The sequence below is a fragment of the Chiloscyllium plagiosum genome, unplaced genomic scaffold (genome assembly GCF_037043375.1).
Source record: "Chiloscyllium plagiosum isolate Xiang-an unplaced genomic scaffold, Cpla_swu_hap1 HiC_scaffold_29, whole genome shotgun sequence".
NCBI classification, from domain to species: Eukaryota; Metazoa; Chordata; class Chondrichthyes; order Orectolobiformes; family Hemiscylliidae; genus Chiloscyllium; species Chiloscyllium plagiosum.
Window position 1 is genome coordinate 19,181,339 of NW_028270167.1, and position 23,918 is coordinate 19,205,256.

General features: G+C 39.4%; 1 protein-coding gene across 12 annotated transcripts in view; it reads right to left on the bottom strand.

Moving 5' to 3' along the window:
* Positions 1–23,918, bottom strand: part of ncam1a (neural cell adhesion molecule 1a) — a 511,684-nt gene that overhangs the window by 50,936 nt on the left and 436,830 nt on the right. For all 12 annotated transcript variants that reach the window (XM_087976401.1, XM_043676728.2, XM_043676727.2 and 9 more), the window contains 2 exons: positions 16,486–16,610; positions 2,965–3,145 (listed from right to left, as the gene is read on the bottom strand). In XM_087976401.1, coding sequence (XP_087832527.1) covers positions 2,965–3,145; positions 16,486–16,610 — 306 coding nt within the window. The remainder of the gene's footprint in view (positions 1–2,964; positions 3,146–16,485; positions 16,611–23,918) is intronic.

A 23,918-nucleotide genomic window follows, 5' to 3' on the forward strand; every position in this document is an offset into this window, starting at 1 on the left:
ATAGTCCAACACGTTTGTTTGAAACCACAAGCTTTCAGAGTGTGCACTTCACCTGACGAAGAAGCCGCAATCTGAAAGCTTGTGATTTCAAACAAACTTGTTGGACTATAACCTGGTGTCGTGTGACTACTGATGCCCACCCCAGACCAACACCAGCACCTCCACATCACAGCTCTTCAAAAGAGTCATCGCATTCATCCCACTCTCTTCCAGTTGGTCCAGTACCCTGAACATACTTCCACTTCAATATTTATCCAATTATTACTTCCATGAATGAAGAAAACCAGCCAGGCAGAATGCAAATGGACAACGTTCCAGAGACACTAAACCTGAAATGCATGATGCTCATTGTTTAGCAAGAAAAATTAATGCTGACTACAAATAAGCTAATACACAGACGCTGCTGGGAAGCTTCCATTATCTTTCATGGCAAACAAACCTACGACAAAAGATTGTCAAACATTTTGGAACTGTGTTACATACTGTATTTAGCAAATTCTACTTAACTTGAAGTAGGGGCTACACAGCTAGTAAAATATATTAAAATGCTTAATGGTGTGCTAAAACACAACATCTCACACTCTGCCTTTGGGAAAAGTATTTTCTTTTCAAAATAATCGCTTTGAATATTATTTATCACAATATGGTTCCTTTATATTCTGGTCAAGCACAAAAACAAATTGTCCTTTCTTTATAGAATGAGCTCACAGCTCTAAGTAATAATTCTGAAACAATTTTGTAAGGTTCATCATTACCAATTTTTTGTTGCTAAATTTCATTGAAAATTTTTCCTTGGGAATTAAGCTACAGCAACAAAAAAATGCCTATTTTTAAACATTTTCAATGAAGAGGAAAATATCGCCCTTTATATCTTAAGGAGATTTTGGATTCACTCTGATACCGCAGTGTAAATTGCTAAAATCATAAAAAATGATAATAAGATTCTCTTTGGATCAAAGTCTGTCAATGAAAATCCTGTGTTCTGATTCACAGATAACCAGTATTACTGGGCAGATAAACAGCAAGAATAGGTAAAATAGCAAGAAATCCAAGGGCCTGCAGCCAATAACTTGTGATGAAACTGTAACCTTCACTACTTGCAAAAATAAACAATTAAGTAGGTTTTACATTGAAATCAGGAGCCTCTGCAAACTAACTGGAGCATGAAGTGCAAGTTGCCATATCCTGTTCCAAAACGAATCACACCAGAACATTCATGTTTGAAATGCATTATCAGTTGGTCACAGCTTTGGTGACCTTCCAGTGTTCAAACAGTATATATGCCATTGAAGTCACATTAATAACCTTGGATGGTATCAGGATTCAGAAACAATTATAAGGACTGCTGAAGTATAAAACTTGTCATGCACTGAGAGAGGTTGCATGTCAGCCAGATTCAATTCAGCCGATTAACATCAGTAAACTATAGTTCAGAGAGACAAAGAAAACTGTATTATCAAAACCTGGACTGTCACTGCAATTAAATTTCGCAAAGTAATCAGGGCAATTATTATCACTAAATTTGGAAAACAAAATTATGCTCAAAACAGTATATAGTGATGACAGATTTCAAAACCTAAGAGTTGTACAAAGAACTTGGATCTTGCAAGTTTTTAAATTATTTTCAAATCCGTGTGGGCTTTTTTGTCCTTGGGTCATTCTTTTGATATTACTGCTTATAATAAAAGTACAGGCTTCTCACAACTACTACTTCTTTGATGTTGCTATGGTAGATAATAGCAATGGTCTCTACCATTTCAGAAGATTCTTACTTTTTGTGAAACATCTTTCAGTCAGGGAGCTGGCAGTTACAGTATGAACTTGAGAAAGTTGTCCTGATGTTCTACAAACTTCAGATCTTGGACCAACCAGCTGATGACTTTGGCTGCTGAAATCGAGTTGTGATTCGCACAGGATGTACAAAACTGTGGGGCAGAATCTTGTGAGAATGACGGGAGAATCTGGCTGAGAAGGGGGCATGGGTCCCCTGTGATGCCTCTTCCCAGGAATATCTAGTGTCACAATCAGGACTGTGTCAGACCAACAGCATGCACTCCCCTGGGATCGTTGTTCAGATGATAGAATGAACTACCAGTCTCTACTGAATGGCAGCAGCATTGAGCAGACAGAGCCTTACAACACAAAGGATCATTATTCGATCCCTGGCCACAGCTGACAAAAGGGAATTGGGTGTTCTGGTGCGGTGGACTCTTGGCAAATTTTCCCTTCCTGGTGTTGGGTCCCTTGATCAGGCAGGGAGAGCCAATGAACAACTGCTCCCTCTCCCCGCCAACCTCTATGGAAGAAAGCAAATACGTCCCACCCATTGCTGGATTAATACTGTTGGTGACAGGAGGAGGTCCTCAAGGCTGTCCAAGGGTCTTCTTGCTTTGGACTTTATCAGGAAGGAGGCAGGAAAGTGTTATCTGCAGGAAGGATCCCATTTGCCATCCTTCTGCCTGAATAACTGCCAACTTGCCCTCCACCCACCAGCAAACGTGCTACATTGGACAGCAGAAGATTCAACTTGTTCAGCTAGATAACCATTAACCTGCTCAAGAAAGTGTGATTGTCAAATATTGAAGAGCATTATAGCTTGCTGCAGTTTACCCTTTACTGAACGGTTCTTACGCTCTGTTCCAATGTAAGATTCCAATTTCATTTTGTGTTAATGGCTGTACCCATGATTACTGCATTGCAAGCCAACATTTCTTGCTGGATACAAGTCTGGTAGTGGAAAAATGTGATTGGAAAATGAACTGTATTCACTTTCAAATGATATGCAGAGAAGTACTAACTAGTACAATTTTTTCCATGAAAGAAATAAATGAAATTCAATACATTACAGACAGATGAATACCATATAAAGCAGTATTCAATTTTACAAGCATGATTAGATTTGGGGATGCAGCGTCTTTGCAAGATTTAATGCAAATAATATTTGAAAGCAGCCAGAAATCGTACCTGGAATGACAGTGGGTTCTACTGAGGTCCGGAAGGAGACTGAACCAGCTTCTGACTTGCCTTGCAGGTTCTCAGCAACAACGTAAACTTCATATTCAGAGTTCCATTCCAGATTTGCGAGAATAACATATTCACTGTCAGATGGTAATCGCATCTCAGGTTTCCAGTCGGAGTGATGTTTCTGCAAAATAAGCCATTCGTGAGCAAAGAGCAAAAAGAGTTGCAACCTAATAGATTGGTGCAGATAAATGTCCACTAGTTAAAGCTATCGTGTGCTGTGCTATGTGAGAGCTCATTTTTTAATCAGTTTCAGAAAATGTAAAGCCTGCCAGTGATTGACCTTCTCACTTGTGATTTTGAGGCAGAGATAAATGGTACACAGATTCATCAGCAAAGTCCAGAAATGGAGCAGATTTGAAGTCAAGGGGTGCTATTCAGCTTGTCCTTTGTCGGGGGGGGGAGTCAGCCATTAAATTCTGGGCTTTTTCATTTTACTTTCTGGACACAAGTATTAGCATTGAGATCCTGGGTTCAACTGTGAAAGCAATGTAACTTCTACCGGCTAAAACAGTTCTCAAAAGTACAACAGGGCAAAACTAAAATGAAATTTCCGGTGAAGTCATATCAGGCTCAAAGTAACTTTGTTTCTCTCTCCACTGCTGCTCCCAGACATACTGAATTTTTTCCAGTATCTTCTGACTTTGTTTTGGATTTCCAGGTCTGATTTTTCTTTTTAGTTTTTAATAAAGTGAAGGTTGAAAAGTGTGGTGCTGGAAAAACACAGCAGGCCAGGCAGCATCCGAGGAGAAGGAGAATCGACGTTTCGGGCATAAGCCCTCCTTCAGGAATGAGGCTGGTGTGCCAAGCGGGCTGAGATAAAAGGTAGGGGGGAGGGAATTTGCTGAGATGAAAGGTAGGGGCCCGCTTGGCACACCAGCCTCATTCCTGAAGAAGGGCTTATGCCTGAAACGTCGATTCTCCTGCTCCTCGGATACTGCCTGACCTGCTGTGTTTTTCCAGCACCACACTTTTCAACTCTGGTCTCCAGCATCTGCAGTCCTCATTTTCTCCCAATAAAATGAAGGTGCCTTTCTAAAGAAAGGTTGGATACTGGTATGTGAAACTTGAAATTCTTCAAAAGAATATAAGACAATGAGGAAAAATAAAATACATTTTCACTTCATAAGAAGTATCTAAATGAAAGAAATGGAGTAACTGGCAAACGGGATTCCTAATCTGCGGATAATTGGACCAATGGAGTTCCCAAACTTCAGTTTTCAAAATAGAACAATGATCCTATTTGGTGAAACTATGCAACTTTCAGCACCAAGTTGCATACTGATAACTAAGATGCCAATATTTGCTTCTGACTTTATATGATGGGTTATACTGTCCTATAGAACAAACTGGAGGGATACATTCAGTTACCTATTTTGCTAACATTTAATGATAGCATACCCAAGGACAGAGCTTTGTTCCCAAAAGAAATGAATAACTGTCTCAACTACTGTGAAGGTTTTCAATCTTTGCGGAAACAATGGACTAAACTGAAAACAAGACAGATAAAACTGAAGTAACCTGAATGCCACATATTGAAATACAATTTTTTCACAAACACAAATAAATGGGGGTTGATGAATCGTCTATTTGTCAAAGGAGGTCCACTAACAAAGTCGCTTAAGATCACAGAAATTCAAAAAGGCTTTGAGCAAAGAAGTTGTCAAGTCATTTGCAGCTTATACTACATTTGGATTATTGTGTGCAGTTCTGGTCTCCACATTTTAGGAAGGATTTGGAGACAGTGCAAAAGAGGTTTACCAGGACGTTGTCTGGATTAGAGTGCATTAGCTATAAGGAGGGGTTGGACGAACTTAGATTGTTTTTGTTCGAGCTTCAAAGATTGGCAGAGGGGTGACCCGATGGAGTTATATAAAATGATGAGAGACATGGATAGGATGGATGGTTGGAGTCTTTTCTTCAGGGTTGAAATGTGAAATACTAGGGAATACAGGTTTAGGATGAGAGGCAATGTTTAAAGGAGATGTATGAGACAAATTTATTTTTATACAGAGGGTGGTGGGTGCCTGGAACACACTGCCAGTGGAGGTGGTGAAAGCAGCTATGATAGCAATGTTTAAGAGCCATTTAGTTAGACCCAAGAACGGGTAAATAATAGAAGAACAGGGACCATGCGTAGGAAGATGGGATTAGTTTAGGATGGCATCATGGTCGGTACAGACATGGTAGGCCGAAGGGCCTGTTCCTGTGCTGTACTATTCTATGTTCTGAATTCAAATGGTTATGACATAACCTTGCTTAAAAAAATTCAAATACTTGAAAGCGAAAGGAATGCAGGGATGAGCAAGTGGAGATAATTGAGCTAGCCTTCAAATGAACACACTCAATAAGTTGAGTGACCCTCTTCTATGTTGAAAAACTGTAGGTTTCAATGACATTAAACAATAAAAGTTAGACATATTAGTAGTAACTTGAACTCTCAAAGTGCTGGAAAAGATTTTGATTCAGCATCATGACAGAATAATCAGGACGTCATGCTTCAATTGGTCATAGTCTTGGAAAGGAAGAATAAGCATTTTCTATGACTGACAGAAATTCAAATACAGAAGATATTCAGCCTTGATCTGGACTAATCACATGTTCGTCACTGAACAGTGATGCAACCACAGTTATTTAAATATATATTAATCACTTGAGAGTAGGAAATGAATGTACTATCGCCATATCTATGGATGACAGAAATAGGTGGGGATTGGTGAGGATGTCACCAGCAATCTACAGGGGGATACAGACAAGGTACGAGTGGGCAAAAACTTGGCAGGTGGAATAGAATATGTGTTTATAATTTTCACTGAAAGAATAGAGAGTTGTTTATTATTTAAATTGGGAAAGACTTAAAATGCTGAAGCACAGTAGTCTGGGGGCTGCTAGTACACAAAAAGTTAACATCCACGTTCACCAGATAATAGAGAAGGCAAATGCAATATTGGGCTTCATTTCAAAAGGAATGGAGTATAAAAATTGGGAGGTTTTGCTAAAACTATCAAGGCACTGGTCAGGCTACAGCTGGAATACTATGTACAGTTCGGTCCCTTACCCAAGGGCAGATATATATTTGCATTGGAGGCAGTCCAGAGAAGGTTCACTTGGTTGATGCTGACTATGGAGTGATTTTCTTATGTGATGTCGAGTAGGTTGGGCCTACTTAGGAGGATGAGAGGAGGCCTTATTGAAACATAAGATTCTTTGAGGGCTTGACAGTGCAAAGGTTGTGGCAGAGCCGAGAGCTAGGAGCAGAATCTCAGAGTAAGGAGTTGCCCATGTCAGATAGAGAGAGAAAGGATGGCGAATCTGTAGAATTCTTTACTGCAAAGGGCAGTTGAGGCGGGGTTGTTAAATATACTCCAGGCCGTGATAAACAAATTTCTAACAAGAGAGGGAATCAAGGGTTATTGAGATAAAGCAGGAACATGGAAAAGAGGGTTATCTGATCAACTACAATCTCATTGAGTGGCAAAGCAGACACAATGGGCTGAATGGCCGATGTCTTATAGTTCTATGGTTACAATAATCCTAAACTTGATCCAAAGGTACTCAACTTCCATCATCTGCTTTTATTACCAGACCTTCATGAGATGAAATGATTTTTAAAGTGGATAAATACTAACCTAATATGGCTGCTGTGATCATCTGGCCACAGATTGAGCTAGATCCAAAGAACCCAACACAGAATAAAGCAGGTGAAACACAAAAAGCAAGTACATGACCTGGCTGCACTGAAATGATCATTTCATTCAAAGACAAAGACAGAGAAACCAGACAAGTAAAAGTCAGAGCCAAGAAATTTACATCTCATGTTGCACGGTTGCATTGCTAAGAGTTCCAAGAAAACAGAAGAGAGACATGCTGGGGGAGAAAGTGAGAGGGGAAGGCAGGGAAATGGACAGATAGAGAAACCGGAAGGAAAAGAAGACAATTCCAAAAAAGGGAAGGAACTTGAGCTAAGAAAGGAAACTGAAGGCAGCTCTGATGAGGAAACCACACCAAACTCAGAAGTAACAGTTGAAATATTAAGATTTGACAATTTAAAACCTGATTTTGATGAGGAAGATGCAGATGATATCATTATCTCTTTTGAATAATTGGCATAGCAGTTACGAGTGCCATATAAGAGCAGGCTTCTTCGGAAGGTTCACAAAGTTTACTTTCTTTTCCTGCAGAGAATGCCACTACCCACAAAACAGTGAAAGGGTCTATTTTCAATATCCAAGAGCTACGGCATGGTGGCACAGTGCTTAGCACTGCTGCCTCACAGTGCTGGAGACCTAGGTTCAATTCCTGCCTCAGTCGACTGTCTGTGTGGAGTTTGTACATTTGCCCTGCGTCTGTGTGGGTTTCCTCCCACAGTCCAAAAATGTGCAGGTTAGGTGAATTGGCCATGCTAAATTGCCTGTAATGTTAGGAGAATGGGTCAGTGTGGACTTGTTGGGCTGAAGGGCCTGTTACCACACTGTAAGTAATCTAATCTTTAAAAAAAAAAGTTTTTTAGGAGAAAAATGTCAGACCCTTGAGAAACAATATAACCAGATTTAGAATTTGAATGGCTCAGGAGTTCACTTTTTACAATGGGTATAAACATTTAATATCAAGGTCACCTTCGAAAAACGTTGAGGTAATGCTCCAGAAGTTTATACTCTTAATTTCAGACTTATATAGAAGAGTGTAGCAGGATCCAGGCAGACAGCAATTCTGGCTGAAGATTGAGAGTTAACTCAAAACTCACAATGCAGGAAAGCTGGGATCCGGAAGCTGTCACTAACCCAGAGAGGGGTAAAGGCAAGATAAAACCCACTGAGTCAAGCTGTAGAGAAAAGCGAAGCCAGGCAGAGGAAATACAACCATCCACAATCATTGAAAAGGATGGGGGACAGGTGGGAAACTGCCTCAAATGGTTCCATTGTGGCAAACCAGGTCATGCAAAGGAACACGGTTGGTTATAGAGATCCCAAACAAATCCAAGCTGCAAGGCCAGTGACAGTAGCATTAAGGATGGTCAGTGCCTGCTCAGGCATGACAGTTAGCCAGGTGAGTTGTCAGGAGTGCGTGTGCAAAGCAATGATGAACATGACTGTTTTAAATAGCCAGTGAGCATTGTCCACGGCAATGGTTCTCATAGACATTGTCAATGGGGAAAAGGATTTCCAACTTGAAAGCAAAATAAGTCGCAGTGTGCTGATAAAAAGGGCTCATGGGGAACTGTACAGAGGTGCCAGTAGTTAAAGTTCATTGAGAGAGTGAGCTGGCTACCTCTGGTAATGGTGGGGGTAGATCTAAGCTAACAATGTCAGCAAGAGCTATTTTATTGGGGAATGGTCTGGAAGCAAAATATACTCCTCAAACAGAAAAAGACAAGGTAAAAGAGAGCTAAAAAGGCTGACAAATGCCAATTGGAAGTAGTGGACAGGCCAAGGATGGAGGAAGATCACTAGTCTTACAGGGGGCTGCAGAATTCACGAGGGTTGGAGTGGCTCAAAACGTCACGTGACATTAAATGAGCAGGAAATGGAAAAGACGCTGGACACTGAATGATGTTCAAAACCTCTTTGCAATGAATCCCATAAGGTCTAGGCTTGCTCAGGAAGGGTCATTTGAATTAAGCAGGGCTGAAGACAGGACTGAAGTTTCAATAGGATCAGGAGAGAGTATGAAGCTGTTAAAAAAGCCAACAGCTATAAAAGTATAGAAGGAGCCACGCAAGGTGACAAAAGATCTTAGAATAGAGTCAGAGGTATGATTAATAGACACCTTCATGGTAAAATTAAAACAGGGCCTAATGGAGTTTTCAGATATGAAAGTGAAGCCCCAGTTAATGGAAGAAATGCCAGAGAGAACAGCAAAAGCTGAACCACCACCTGATGGCAATCATGTTATAACGGAAGTGAAATAGATTAGGGGACAATGTGTTCTCATAATAAATGGTAAAGGGAAGGAAGCACAGTCCACAGTAGATATCACTGGCCACCAAAGTGTACCGGGGAGTTAAACAGAAGTTTACATGGTGGGGGTGGAGAATTTCAAAGGAACTGCACCATATTTCCAGCCTTAACCAGTCAGATTGGGTGGATATAAAGTTAAATGAGAGCTAGGTGCAGGACAAACTTTAGATGACCATCTATCAACATTCTACAAATCAAATTTTTAAAAGTTCCTTCAGGCAGTATAGAGGAACCTCGATTATCCGAATACCGATTATCCGAAAATCGGATTATCCGAAGGAGGTCTCGAGATCCTGACAGAAACGTTACATCAAAGAGATGTTTCCAACAGTGAATGTGTCTTTTGTTTACAGGGATTAAACAGGCACTGTCTCCAAATGACTGACTGCCCGACCTCTCTCTCTCCCCACACTTTACCTGGAGTTCCACAGAGGGGTGTACCCTAAACACCCCTTCCCCAGATAATCTCTCCAACATTGTCCTGTACAGGGCAAATGTGAAACCTCTCAAAAAGTTACAGTAAGAAGTTGTTTGTATGTGTGCGCGTGTTATTTGGAGATTTAGCACACAAAGGCAGCTGCAGCAGCAGTCTTGTTGTTGGTGTACAGTCCGGCTGCACCAGAGAGGGGGCGGGAGCGAACAGGATTTGGCGGTGGAGGTGGTGTTGGATGTGGTTGGGGGGCGGGGGGTGGTGTTGGGGGCAGGGGCTCATGCGCTGTATGCTGCTGCAGTCTCCTGAACGGAAGCAAACTTTAAAAGCTCCGAGCACCAGAGGAAAGGCATTTAATCAATTAACCGAATAATCGATTATCCGAACGAAATAGTGCCCGCCCATTTCATTTGGATAATCGAGGTTCCCCTGTATATGGACTAAAGACGGGTTAAGAGCTGAAAATGTGTTGCTGGAAAAGCGCAACAGGTCAGGCAGCATCCAAGGAACTGGAGAATCGACGTTTTGGGCATAAGCCCTTCTTCAGGAATGAGGAATGTGTGCCAAGCAGGCTAAGATAAAAGTTAGGGAGGAGGGACTTGGGGGAGGGCCGTTGGAAATGCGATTGGTGGAAGGAGGTCAAGGTGAGGGTGATAGGCCGGAGTGGGGTTGGGGCGGAGAGGTCAGGAAGAAGATTGCAGGTTAGGAAGGCGGTGCTGAGTTTGAGGGATTTCACTGAGACAAGGTGGGGGGAGAGGAAATGAGGAAACTGGAGAAATCTGAGTTCATCCCTTGTGGTTGGAGGGTTCCTACGCGGAAGATGAGGCGCTCTTCCTCCAACCGTTGTGTTGCTATGGTCTGGCGATGGAGGAGTCCAAGGACCTGCATGTCCTTGGTGGAGTGGGAGGGGGAGTTGAACTGTTGAGCCACGCGGTGGTTGGGTTGGTTGGTCCGGGTGTCCCAGAGGTGTTCTCTGAAACGTTTCGCAAGTAGGTGGCCTGTCTCCCCAATATAGAGGAGGCCACATCGGGTGCAGCGGATGCAATAAATGATGTGTGTGGAGGTGCAGGTGAATTAGTGGCGGATATGGAAGTATCCCTTGGGGCCTTGGAGGGAAGTAAGGGGGGATGTGTGGGCGCAAGTTTTGCATTTCTTGCGGTTGCAGGGGAAGGTGCCGGGAGTGGAGGTTGGGTTGGTGGGGGGTGTGGACCTGACGAGGGAGTCACGGAGGGAGTGGTCTTTTCGGAACACTGATAGGGGAGGGGAGGGAAATATATCCCTGGTGGTGGGGTCCGTTTGGAGGTGGCGGAAATGACGGCGGATGATACGCTATATATGGAGGCTGGTGGGGTGGTAGGTGAGGACCAGTGGGGTTCTGTCCTGGTGGCGGTTGGAGGGGTGGGGCTCAAGGGCGGAGGAGTGGGAAGTGGAGGAGATGCAGTGGAGAGCATCGTCGACCACGTCTGGGGGGAAACTGTGATCTTTGAAGAAGGAGGCCATCTAGGTTGTACGGTATTCGAACTGGTCCTCCTGGGAGCAGATGCGGCGGAGACGAAGGAATTGGGAATATGGGATGATGTTTTTACAGGGGGCAGGGTGGGAGGAGGTGTAGTCTAGGTAGCTGTGGGAGTCGGTCGGTAAAGACGGGTTAAGCCTTGCATCATCCACAGTCCATCAAACAAGTGACTGTGTGACCCAAAGCATGTTTTGGCCTCAAGATAGGACAGAGTGATTGCATAATGTGTGTATTATCATCCCAAATTTTGTATTCTTCTCTTATATTGACCTGACAATGGGACACTCACTATAAACGGAAAGGAGAAATAGTGTTTATATTTGTTCTTCATTGTGGGGAGTTTATTAGGAATGAAAAACACAGAATATTGACAATGAACTTCCATCATCTAATGCAATGCTCCAGATCTTCATGGACCATAGTGATCGAGAGCAAATGCTGACCTAAAATAGTTGCTTTGATCTCCTGATCATAGACTGAGGCCAGTTCATATGGAGTACACAACACAATCACACTGCAATTACCATTTCATCAAAGAAATCAAAGCAAAACCAGACAACCAAATCAGCATTAAGAAATTCACATTTCCAGTTTAATTGTGCGATAAATTCACATATTGGGAGATGAAAGGTTGCCTGAAAACTATTTAGTTTGGAAAAATAATGGACTTAAACTTGGAGTATACAGTACAACGGAATCATGAGCTAGATTTTCTGAGGAGATTGCCACTCCGCACTTCTGAGAGGAAATTCTGATCAGGGCTCCTTCAGAAACGCAGGGCTGTACTTCCATCCTGACAGGTCTTCTGTCGTGCAGAACTTTCAGAAGGCAAACCATGCCCCTTTTCACAGCAGTCAGCTACTGTATTCACTCATTTAAAGCTGCTGGGAAGGTAAAGTGTCAGAATGTGTGTGAGGTAGGGTGCTAGGTAAATAGGTTATCACGTGAGTAGGGGATAGGTTGCCAGGTAGATAGGGTTCCAGGATGCAATGTGGCAAGATATCAGCTAAGTGATGCAGTGTTTAGAGTATATCAGGGTGTGTGAGACAAGTCAGGTCCAGTGGGAGATTGGGAGGGTGAGGGTCACATCTGGGGGATGTTGGGTTTGGAGGCATGGGTTTGGGCCAGCTGCAGCAGGAAGGGGATCTGGGAGGGAAGTGGAGGCAACCCTCCTCATCCTAAATTAGAAACATACTCCACCGTTCTTTCACTGTGACTGGTTCAAAATGATGGGATCTCCCCCCACCACCTCCCCCCCCCCCCCCCCCCCCCCACCCCCGCCAAACCAGCACATTGCACCTGTACCTACATCAAATTAACCACACCAACTCAGGAAGGTAGCTCACCACTAACTTCAAGAGCAGCTAGGGGAATGGGGACTAAATGCTGGCCTATTCAGTGAAAATCATTGAATCAAGTGTGCGGCAACAAAGCAACTTGGTAAAGCAACTGTTCACAGTGAACTCTAGGATTCTAAAAAAATTCATTACTGTGGAGGAAACAAAATAGCCATAGAGTCAGGTTTTACTCCCACAACTTAAGGCATCTAAGACGTTTAAACTGTATTTGCTTCTGCTTCCCTGTTTGTAATAGACAACAGTCTCCCCCATTTTTCAACTTATTACCTGAGTTTGAGTGCATCTTTGGCATCACATTTTAACTAAGAAAATAAAAGTAACATAATTCTTCTCTCTTTCACTTAAGAAAAGCTTGGAATGGCTTCTTCATTTTGGTAAACTACATTCTAATTTGTGTGTGATAAGTGTGTGCCAAAAGAGAAAAAAAATCATGGTTACTGACTGAGAAGTGGTTTACAAAGAGGGGAACCTATTTCCACTTGGCACTTGTCATAATATCATCAGACATCCACTCTGATTCCAGTTTTCGTTAATATATTGGAGGATTTCATCTAATTTCCTCTTTAATGGTTATGGAAATCTGCTCCATGTTTTAGGAAATATGTGCATGAAAAAGAATTCTGGCCCACCAATTTGTGCTTCTGCTATTAGTCATAAAAATTAACCTTTTATTATCAATTGGTAGACAATTGGGAGGCTGGAAGAACACAGCAAGCCAGGCAGCATCAGGAGGTGGAGAAGTCAACATTTTGGGTGTAACCTTTATTATCAATTCTGACTACAAGAATTGACTTTTAACTGTTTGATCTACTTAATCTACATAACCCTTGATTTCCTACATATGTCATAATAACTTAAGCCTCTTCTCCTTGGTATTAATTTAGTGAATCTGCATTTCTCCTCCTTTTCTTCAAATTCATTTCTACAATGGCATGTTTCAAATTGCACGATGTATGAGGAATTGATATTAATATTGTGAAGATTCATCAACTCACTGTTTTTGTTTTTAATGTCCCAGCATATAAAATGCAATTGCATTTGTTATTTTTGTCTTTTGTATCTGCATACATATTTTGAAACATATTTACATTCAGATGTTTTAACTTGATCAAACATGTGAGAAATTAAGTTAAATTGGTTTCATTACTATTCATTGGAAAACTTTTTTTTTGAACTAGGAAGAAATCATATGTTCAGTTCAAAACTAAAGTTATTCGTTTATGGTTTTGTTGCTGTTTTATGGCTCAAACTAATGTAAATTTAGGCTATTGCATGTGAAAATGGTTTGAGGTACAGGCTTTTATATATGGACATATATTTATGTTGGAATTTGCAACTACAGTGAGGTTTGAAGAATTGTGCTTGATTTGATCCTTTTAGATGTATCAATTGGAACATCTGGGAATGATGTAAATCATAGGGGGTGACATTATACACTGAGAGCTTACACAAATGGTCTCATTTATGCTGCTTCATCTTCGCAAAGATCTATGGAGTCGGTAAAGATAAGAGGGACACAATGTTACAATGAGATATCAATGAACTAATCAGTAAACAGTGGGAAATAACATGTAGATAACCATTACTTTTAAAAGAAGCCAATGAGAAATTGGGCACATTTAGATCAGCCTGTCCCAAACTGTTCATGACCTGTTCATACACTAATAAGCCAATCAGAGATTAGGATGATTCTGATCATGCACAGGCAGTAGTGGCTAACAGGACCTGGATTTAGTGGTTTGATGAACAAGGAGGAATATCGAAGATGGAAGAATTTCAGTCAACGGAACAGACCAAAGGACCTGTGTCCAATCAAATGTTGCAAACTGGCATTATGAAGTAGAGGTACTGAAAACATTACTTTTAGTTAACATCATTTCTTCTATACTTGTTCTGATGAACAATAAATTCTACAGAACGTTTGAAAAAAATAGTTGTGCCGAGAATTGGCCTTGATTGACTCTTTCAATTCTGTCTATAATTGGCTTGGATCTTAAAAGTGAAGTTATGAACTCAAAAGCTTACAAAAAGAGAGCTAAACTCCAAAGGAGTGAGGCTACTCTTAATATAAAAGCATTCAAAGGGAATTGGGTGAAAATTCAGGGTGGGGTTATACCCAGCACAAAGAAAGATTGTTGTGGTTGTTGGAGATCACTCATTCAGCTCTGGGACACTACCACAGGGTTCCTCAGTGCAGTGTACCAAGCCCAAGCACCATTGGCTTCATTAATGACCTTCCATCTATCAAATGATCAGAAGTAGAAGGTTCACTAAAGACTGCACAATGCTTGATGCTATTCTCAACTCCTTGCATACTAAAAAAAAAAAAGAATGTGCATATGCAGCAAGACCTGGACAATATTCAGGCTTGGGATGATAAACGAAAAGTGATATTTGGACCACACAAGTGTCAGGCTATGACCATCTTCAACAAGACTATCATAATCCCTTGATGTTCATTACCAACACTGAATCCGCCACATCCAAATTCTGGGGGTTACCTCTGAACAAAAAATGAACTGGGATAGCCACGTAAATACTGTGGTGACAAGAGGAGGTCAGAGGTTAGGAATTCTGTGGAGAGTTACTCACCTTTTGTTTCCCCAAATTCTCGATCTACATGACACAAGTCAGGAGTGTGATGGAAATATTTCCACATGCCAAGATGATTGTAGCTTCAACAACAAGTGTGAAGCCTGACACCATCCAAGACAAAGCGTCCAGATTGATTGGCACCCCATCCACCATTTTCAACACTGATTCCCTTTTCTGCTGACTCACTGACAGACTGGGTACCACCTACATGACACATCACAGTATCTCCCCAAGGAGACAGACTGGTTATCACCGACATGACACAACTCAGCATCTCCCCAAGGATATTCTGACAGTACTTTCCAAATTAACAACCCCTACTACCTCAAACAAAAACAAGCGCAGCAGAGACACATGGAAACACCTCCAAGCTGTCATCCTGGCTTTAAATTATACTGGTTCACTGCAACTGGATCAAATTATTGAATGCCCTAAACATGTTATGGGTGTACGGACAACAGATGCGGCAGTGACTCGAGACAGTTGTTCATCACCACCTTCTCAGGGCATCTTGAAATTGGCAACAAATGCCCCTCCAGTAACACCCATATGCTGCAAGTGAATAAATAAAAAAAACTGTGTGAAGCCATGTGGTTATGCAGGAATGCTCATGCGCAAACTTGAGCACATAGATTTGCACAGGTTCTGTGAAGGTTAAGTGGAAATTACTAATTTCAATGGAACAGTGAGTAAAGTGGCTTCTGTGGAATAGCTAAATTTGGTGATTATATGCTATATAATACCCCGGATTTCTTTAGAAATGAAAATTGGACAGCTTCTATGATTGGTGACTCATGTGCATGGTTGACTCATATAACTCAATTACTGGCATCAGGTAGCAACTTGAAAGTTTATCCCAATATCCTGCAATAATTTTTCTTGTCTGTTACATGGTTGTAATTGTACATGCAGAATGAAAAAAATGTTTTTAAAATTATGAATTAAATTAACATTTGACCCAATCCAAAGTTCCCTGACACATCAAAGAATTCTTATAGCACCCTTATACATCCAGCTGTGGTAGTGTTCTCTCTCAACATGTTTTCTTTGACTTCCAGTTATTTTACAAATCCAATACATTTTTTTAGATTAGATTACTTAGAGTGTGGAAACAGTCCCTTCGGCCCAACAAGTCCACACCGACCCGCCGAAGCGCAACCCACCCAGACCCCTACATTTACCCCTTCACCTAACACTATGGGCAATTTAGCATGGCCAATTCACCTAACCTGCACATTTTTGGACTGTGAGAAGAAACCGGAGCACCCGGAGGAAACCCACGCAGACACGGGGAGAATGTGCAAACTCCACACAGTTAGTCGCCTGAGGCAGGAATTGAACCCGGGTCTCTGGCGCTGTGAGGCAGCAGTGCTAACCACTGTGCCACCGTGCTGCCCACAAAAGGACATTAGTGAACCAGATGGGTTTTTTCTTCAACAATCAACAATAGATTTGTGGTCATCATTAGACTCTTAATTCCAGATATTTAAGGTTTAAGTAAGGTTTAAGTAAGAAATTACCACTGTCAATAAAAAACATGATAGGTAGATATTCTCCTATCATATTTGGGACAACTGTATACACATATATGTATGTCTCTGTACTTACAGCTTTGTATCTGACCAAATAATGTTGGATAGGGGAACCACCATCATCCTGCTTGATCCAATTTACTTTGAAGACATTTCCACTTCCGAGTACTTTTCCTTCAAGTTTTGGTGGACTTGGTTCTCCTACAAGTTAATGTTGGTAACACCACAATTTTTATCCAATGGTCCAAAAACTGTCATGTAATAACTTCACTACATTTACTCAGAAGACATCATTAGCTTTATGTTCATTCATTTTTTAAAAAACATTTCATGTTTCTTGCAAAATCATAGTATTTTGGATTCAAATAACCTACTGAGAACAGAACTGCATTGAAGTGATTTGTAATGATAGTGTTTGCTACACTGTAGTAATTATTTTATTTAGTCATTTATGTATAATGAAAAAAAGTACTTCAGACAATGCCTTGCACTGAGGTTTTGTTTTATATAAAGTAGTCAATATTACCAAGTTAAGTTGAAGTTTTCGAGTTTCTACTTTTTGAATTTGAAAAGTACTTGACACTGAATTCTGCAGTTCTCAGTTGGTAATGTAATATTTGAGGAGACTTTGACATGGAATTGACTAGCTGCCATTGACACTAACATACGTCTGTTTTGGGGCTGAATGTAAATGGATCCAAAATGAACTGTTCAAAGTGACAGCTAATTTGCTTGTTGAAAAGGTCATACTCTGGATTTACTTGGTACATGTAAATTCAAAGAAGTCCAGTCATTAGGTAATGTTAGAACTTCTTACTTCACCATCCTAAGACTGCTAGACCATCTGCAGGATTTCTCTGACTGTTGGCCACTCAATATTTTTGCCATTATTTTTTAATTAAAGTGAGGAAAGTAATGATTATACTTTTGTTTTATTACATTCTGCAGCTATCAGATGCATCATTCAGGACTTCAGAATAAAACAAAGGCAGACATAAACGGACAACAGACATAACTTTTCATATGATCTCGTGAGAAATGTAAAATTTGATGTCTTGGAGTAAAATTGATTTTAAGTTATATATTTTAAAGGGGGAACAAAGAAATCTTAAAAATTGTTATTCCCCAAATGAAAGAAATCAGATTGAAACCCAAATAAAGAGAATACAATCTTTCTACTTGACTGCAGATTGAACAGAAATGAGAGAAAGAAAACTCGATTTTTATTTTATTTTTTCTTTCTCAAGCTTTGCATCAAATATAATTACAACACATTTAATCAAAAGGAGCATCTATTCTCCAGTATCTTGGAAACCCAAAAGGACAATGGAACACCAATAAATGATCAAACACTACTGGCAAAGGTCAGAGGAAACTGAAAATTACTTTTTTATTCATAAAGTACCCTTTAATGCAGGATATATCAAAATAATATTACATTAAATAATTAAAACAATAATGCAGTTCTGCTCAACCAGATCAGTTATGTGGAGTGGTGGCTCTTGTAAGGAGACCAGGTTTTATTTATATGTTTATAATATAAATTAAAATAAATATTTTAAGTGACAACTTCAAAGTTTCATGTGAGAAATAGAATTAAGTTAAAGTTCCATGGCCAATTGGAACATAAATCAAGTGCTCCCTCTTTTGGTGCCTTTTGCATCCTGCCTACCAAGAATACTGAGAATGGGAGACAGGGTGGCTTGGAAGTGGCCAACAAATGACCCTCCTCTTCTTTCTACTCAAGGCAAAGCTCTTTTATTGTGTTTCTATCGCATCATGCTTGAGCAGCTGTGATACAGACTTAAGAGAGATTGATAGGGCAAGAAAGCCAAAAATGGATTCAACAACTGAACTATCTGTAGGTAACAATCTCATAGCTCTTCACAGAGGCACAAGAACATAAATGACACTGAGCCAAAGGAGGGAATATCATAAAGGGTGTGTGGAGGGAATGGGGATGAGTTAAGGAGAGACTTCAAAGAAGGATGGAAGCTTGAGAGGTTCAGGAGGCTTTGATTACCAGAGGCATAGCAGGCAATGGTAAAACATGAAGGGAAGGGAGAATATATAATTCAGTAGGAGGGATTGCTAAAGGTGGGAAGGATGATATGGATTCCATTCAGATGCTGGAACATTAATTAACAATTAGGTTTACTTTCTGTATGCGAGTCATGGTTTTATTCACTGCTCATCAGTCTAATATTAGATAAATGCTATCTACACAAACACTGATTTTAATAAATGTTACTTGCAGATTGCATTGCATAGAGAATACACAGAACACAACAATAAATTTGATCATGTAAGAGTGCACTCAATAAAGAAATGATTATAAAATGTTACGACCTCACTGAGTCTCCTGTATAAGAGTCACCACCAAACATTCACTTTGTTGTTAGTGCCTGCCTCGAGTTAGATTATTGGGGTAATCATGCTTATAAAATATTATACTTTCATGAACATATTCATTTTAAGCTATGAATAGATATTGGTTAACGTATCAAAGAATAGTTTTGCGATTCAAATAAACAGAGTTATGCTGTAACTTAACAGGTTAGTGACATTCCAAAGGAAGAAACAGAAAAACAGTTGCTCCTTTTGAAGGCTGATTCCAAATGGTACACAATCCAATCACTAAATGTAGATTACTCCTTTCTCTGGGCAAAATAAAGAAGTTAAAGAAGAAAGAAGCACCAACACAAACCATGCTCGGTCATGCAACAATATTCCGGACATCGTATTGGCAAGGATTATATGACTATGTGATTTTCTGGCTCTAAATGAAGAAAAAGACCCAGTTAGCATGCATATGGCAGTACCATTTACACTAAGTGTCTTTTCATATTCACCAATAACTATTTGCTTAGTTTGCAGATTTTGAGCAAATAATTTTGGCTTGGCATGCTGTAGTTTTATCAAATCCCATGCTCCAGCAGTGGGATAAATACAATTCATTGATCTGTGGAATGGTATTGGAATATTTTACCAAGAAAACATCGAATTTCTCTCAGGTGCCAGCATTTAATTTGATATCGACGTGCATTACAGCATCATGGCACCTACTATAAGGCTCAAAAAGCCGTCCCATCATACAGGTCACAGACCTAAAACATCAACTCTGCTTTCATTCTTTCACAGTAGATTCAGCTAAATCTGCTGAACATTTCCAGCACTTTCTGTTTTATTTCAGATTTCCAGCAGCTGTATCCCTTCCATTCTGCGAAGAGTCAACACACACAGTGTAAATGGTACTAAAAGATTCAAAGAAAATGCCTAGATGAAAAAAAATGTTGTGCATTGTTTGTTGCGCATACGATTCAGTTATGATTGATCAAATGTAAAAGGAAGAAGTGAAAGACACACAGGTGAAAGATCCATGGCAAAAATTAGCCTGCATCTGCTACACAAATGGCATGCATAGGGATTGTAGGGGAAGAATACAACTCTCAGCCTCTTTTTGTCCTTCAGGATGTCGCCCAATAGGCTTCAGGAGGGGAGTAGAACTACTTGCGACATGCAACAATGCTTGTGAGTTACAAGTGTTAGTCTTGATCTGTATTCTAACCTGCCTAGATGCTTCCCCTTAAAAATCAAAAGAGCAGATTCAAAAACAAAAAACAGTACTACCTTACAGCAAGGTTAATTACAGTACAAAAATTATATCTAGGCAACAACTGGAATGAGTATTTTTTAAAATTTTAGCAGGGAAGCAATGCAGAAAAAAATCATATGTACAGCTTAAGGCAGGTGTTGGTGTTAGTAATATTAATGTATTAGACGCATTTCAACCTACATACTTTGCACCAGTACACAGCTTTATTTCATTTTGTGAAAATTCAAACAAGATCAACAGTTTGTTTGGAATGACAACAAAGTTGATTTTTTTTTGTGAAAACACTAAACAGTCAGCAGGGCAGAGATCTCATTATGATCAATATTATTATTATTGTTTATTTTTAAACCCTATTACATGGACAAAATGCTCAATGACTTCTGCGATTTATCTTCAGCACTTTAAGCACCATTTTGCAGGCACATCACATCACTAAATTTAATATGACTTAGGTCCATGTTAATTTAACTATCATGATGACCTTCACTTTTGTACTTCTTAAAAACAAGTTTGCTTAAGATTACACTTATTTTAGATTTATTAGTATTTAATTTCATATAATCTTTAAGAACTTTTTTTATTTTTGTACACCAGGAATTACAAAATCTATTTATTAATACTGAAATCTGCATAAGTGCATGAAAAAATAATTTAGAAAATGAAAACTATGAAAGTTACATTCTTTTAAAACTACACCAGATATTTAAGCCTACTTCAAGGTATAGTTAATACAAGAAAGTCAATAATGTCTTAGTGGCTGCTTTATGACGTTCGGTTAATTTTTATGCATCAAATACAATTCAACTGTTGAACAGGAGATTCATTTTAATAAGGCTAACTGGCAAAAAAAATGTTATATTTGATTAGCCCTTAAATTGCCAACTGGTAAATCAATCAGTTTTGTTAATTATCAGCTTTGAAAGTCCTTGCATTGTGTGGATTGAGGATTTGAGAGGGTTGGGGAAGGCATCAAAGCCAAGCCGGATTCTGTTCTCATTTGATATTTAGGAGGGATGAGGACTGCAGATCAGAGTCAAAAATTGTGGTGCTGGAAACGCACAGCTGGTCAGGCAGCATCTGACAAGCAGGAGAGTCGACATTTTGAGCATAAATTCTTCATCAGGAATCCCGATGAAGAGCTTATGCTCGAAGCGTCGACTCTGCTGTGCCTCGGATGCTGTCTGACCGGCTGTGCTTTTCCAGCACCGTACGTTTTGACCCCCACCTTCATCTGATATTTACTCAAGTATTTCCAACATAGTGACTGAAGCTTCCTCTCACTATTCCAGGAAGAGAGCAAATGAAAAACTTCTTTGTCATTAGGGCTAAAGTGGGATAAGGCATCAGAGAATAGATCAAATCCAAGTCTCTGTAAGCAGGTGTGGTTTGGGTGCTGATAAATTCATTAAGCTTTTGGCGGAAGCTCAAAAATTCAACCTTAAATAGAAACAAATGCTCAAACTTGCCTTCTTCTATTTTGTCCATCACCTCATTCAACCTCCCTCTGCATTCATTTATCCCCACTATCTTTCCATCTATAATCATTACGTTTTTACTTATTGACCTCCAACATAATACATTTTACCTATTTAAAAACTTCTTTTCCCCTTGTTTTTAAATAACTTTCCTTATTGATTTCCTCTGCTGCAATTAACTACTTTAATTTGGAATCTTGGGATATCAATTATGTCACTGAATAACAATCAGCTGCAAAGGTTTGTTTTAAACCAAACCAGCACCAAATATGAAAAAAAATGACACAGTCACAATGCACATTAATCCTTGAGGCAATCCAACTGGTCAAAGTGACTGAAGGACATCTGTGTGTGGCAGAAGTGTGTGATCAGAAAAGGAAACTGGTCCATGGCATTTTAACAGAGAAACTTTGAATTGGATGGCAGACTAAACAAACTAATGGTTTAATTTCTTACCAAGATAAAAGTAATTGATTATATCATTAAAGGTTAAAGTGATTTGCTGGTTTTATAGTCCAATTATTCACTTTGTTATTTCTCCCTCTACCATTTTGATGGATATCTTGCCACTTTTAAAAAAAGACATAAGTTTTGCAACATTTTGCTCAATTATATAATTATGCATTTATGAGGAAATTATGAAACTTCTGAAAAGCTCAACTCTATTGGACCCTTAAGAAATGTGTTCAGTGTGTTCAATTTATTCAACCAATCAGAACAAAGATTTTACCTTCTGTTCACCAGCGTGGACGACATCATCAGCACCATGCAAGCCACATGACAAAGTCACATGATACGCACGTACATGATTGGTTGAAAGGAAAGTGGAGGAGAGCACATGAAAAATACAAAATTAAAGCTGATGTAAACATGGGCAGGAATTGAGTTACAGACTGAATAAACCAAAATCAAACCAAAAAACATTAAAATACAAATGGGACGCTGGGATATTTAAATCAAACTCTCTGGTAGCAACACAGATCAGCAGTATTTCCTCTGGCTGTAATTGTAAATGAGAATGTTTAGTGGTTAACAATTTTTTATAAATGCAAAGCATTTTGTTATAGAAATGCAATTAGTACTGTATCAGGCAAAGCTTGATCATTCTCCTTAGTAAAACTGATCAAAACAAAGTACCAGTTTTTTTTCCAGGAAGGACCTGCCTGTGCTCTCTTCACATAATCATAATTCAGAGGAAACTCTGCAGGTTTAGAAACAGCAACACTTCTTTTCACAAACACTAAATAGATTTAGATCACATGTTGTGAACTTCATCATCCACAAAGCTCATAACAATGTCTGAATTTTATACATTTCAGCACCAGCAATTTCCATTTGATTCAGGGCAACAACAAATGGAAAGTGTGTGTTAAGGCATAAATTTCATTCCCTTACAAAGCAGGATGCTAGGGCAACAATTCAGCTGCTTTGTGATATGAATGAGAGATGATGTGAAAATGTTTTAAATAAAACTGCAATGAAAGTTTTGGTATTGCTGTTGTCTGGAACATCTGTTAATCTACAAATATCATTTGTTACAAAGCACACAACATGTTAACAGTTCACAGATACAAGGCCACGGTTGTCAAATTGTGCAGCTATGTCCTGCAGAGGTCTATTGCGAGAATAAAGGATTAATGCCTTAAATTTTATGCATGATCATTGAAGATATATTTGGAGTTGACAAGCTAAGATGAAAGACAAAAATAAATTGCGTTAACTCCAGCGTTGCTTTCCATAAGTTAGGTTTTTAACAACCTAAACAATCGATCAATGATTTCTGAAATTTTTGTTTTAGTAATTTGTAGCAACTGACATCCAAGCACATATTGCTGCATTGAAATAAAGTTGGATTGATATTCTTCTCTCTTGATATTAATGCTGGACCAGAATAAAAGTTGCATTGACATCTATTTTGAAATAGAAATAGTGTTAATAAATGAAAGAAGTTGAATTAATATTTTCTTCACGAAAGGAAAAATGACATTAATATTGTGCTGCAATGGAATATAATGCAGATTAACGTTTGTGGCATTAAGAATTAAGTTATAATCATGGTGTGAAATAGAGTCATGGTTTACAATGAAATAAATTCCCTTAAATGCCTTATAAAAACAAAGCATCATATAATTGTGTTTTTCCATTCAATTGTGATTGGAGTTAATTTCATCTTCTGTATCAACGTTGATTCCTGTCAATACGTAAAATAAGTCCTTAATAGTTGTACAGAATGATGGCCTATTCTTTTGATTATATAATTCAGTTAACAGAGAGAAGTAATTTCTTTACTCCAAAACAGTTCCTACAGGATTTCTGAAAGTGATGAATAATTGCTATTTTTGTTGTCACAATTAGAAAATCTACAGAGGCCTTTTTTTTTCTCAAAGTCTCTCTCTCCTCCCCTCCTGGAAATAAGAC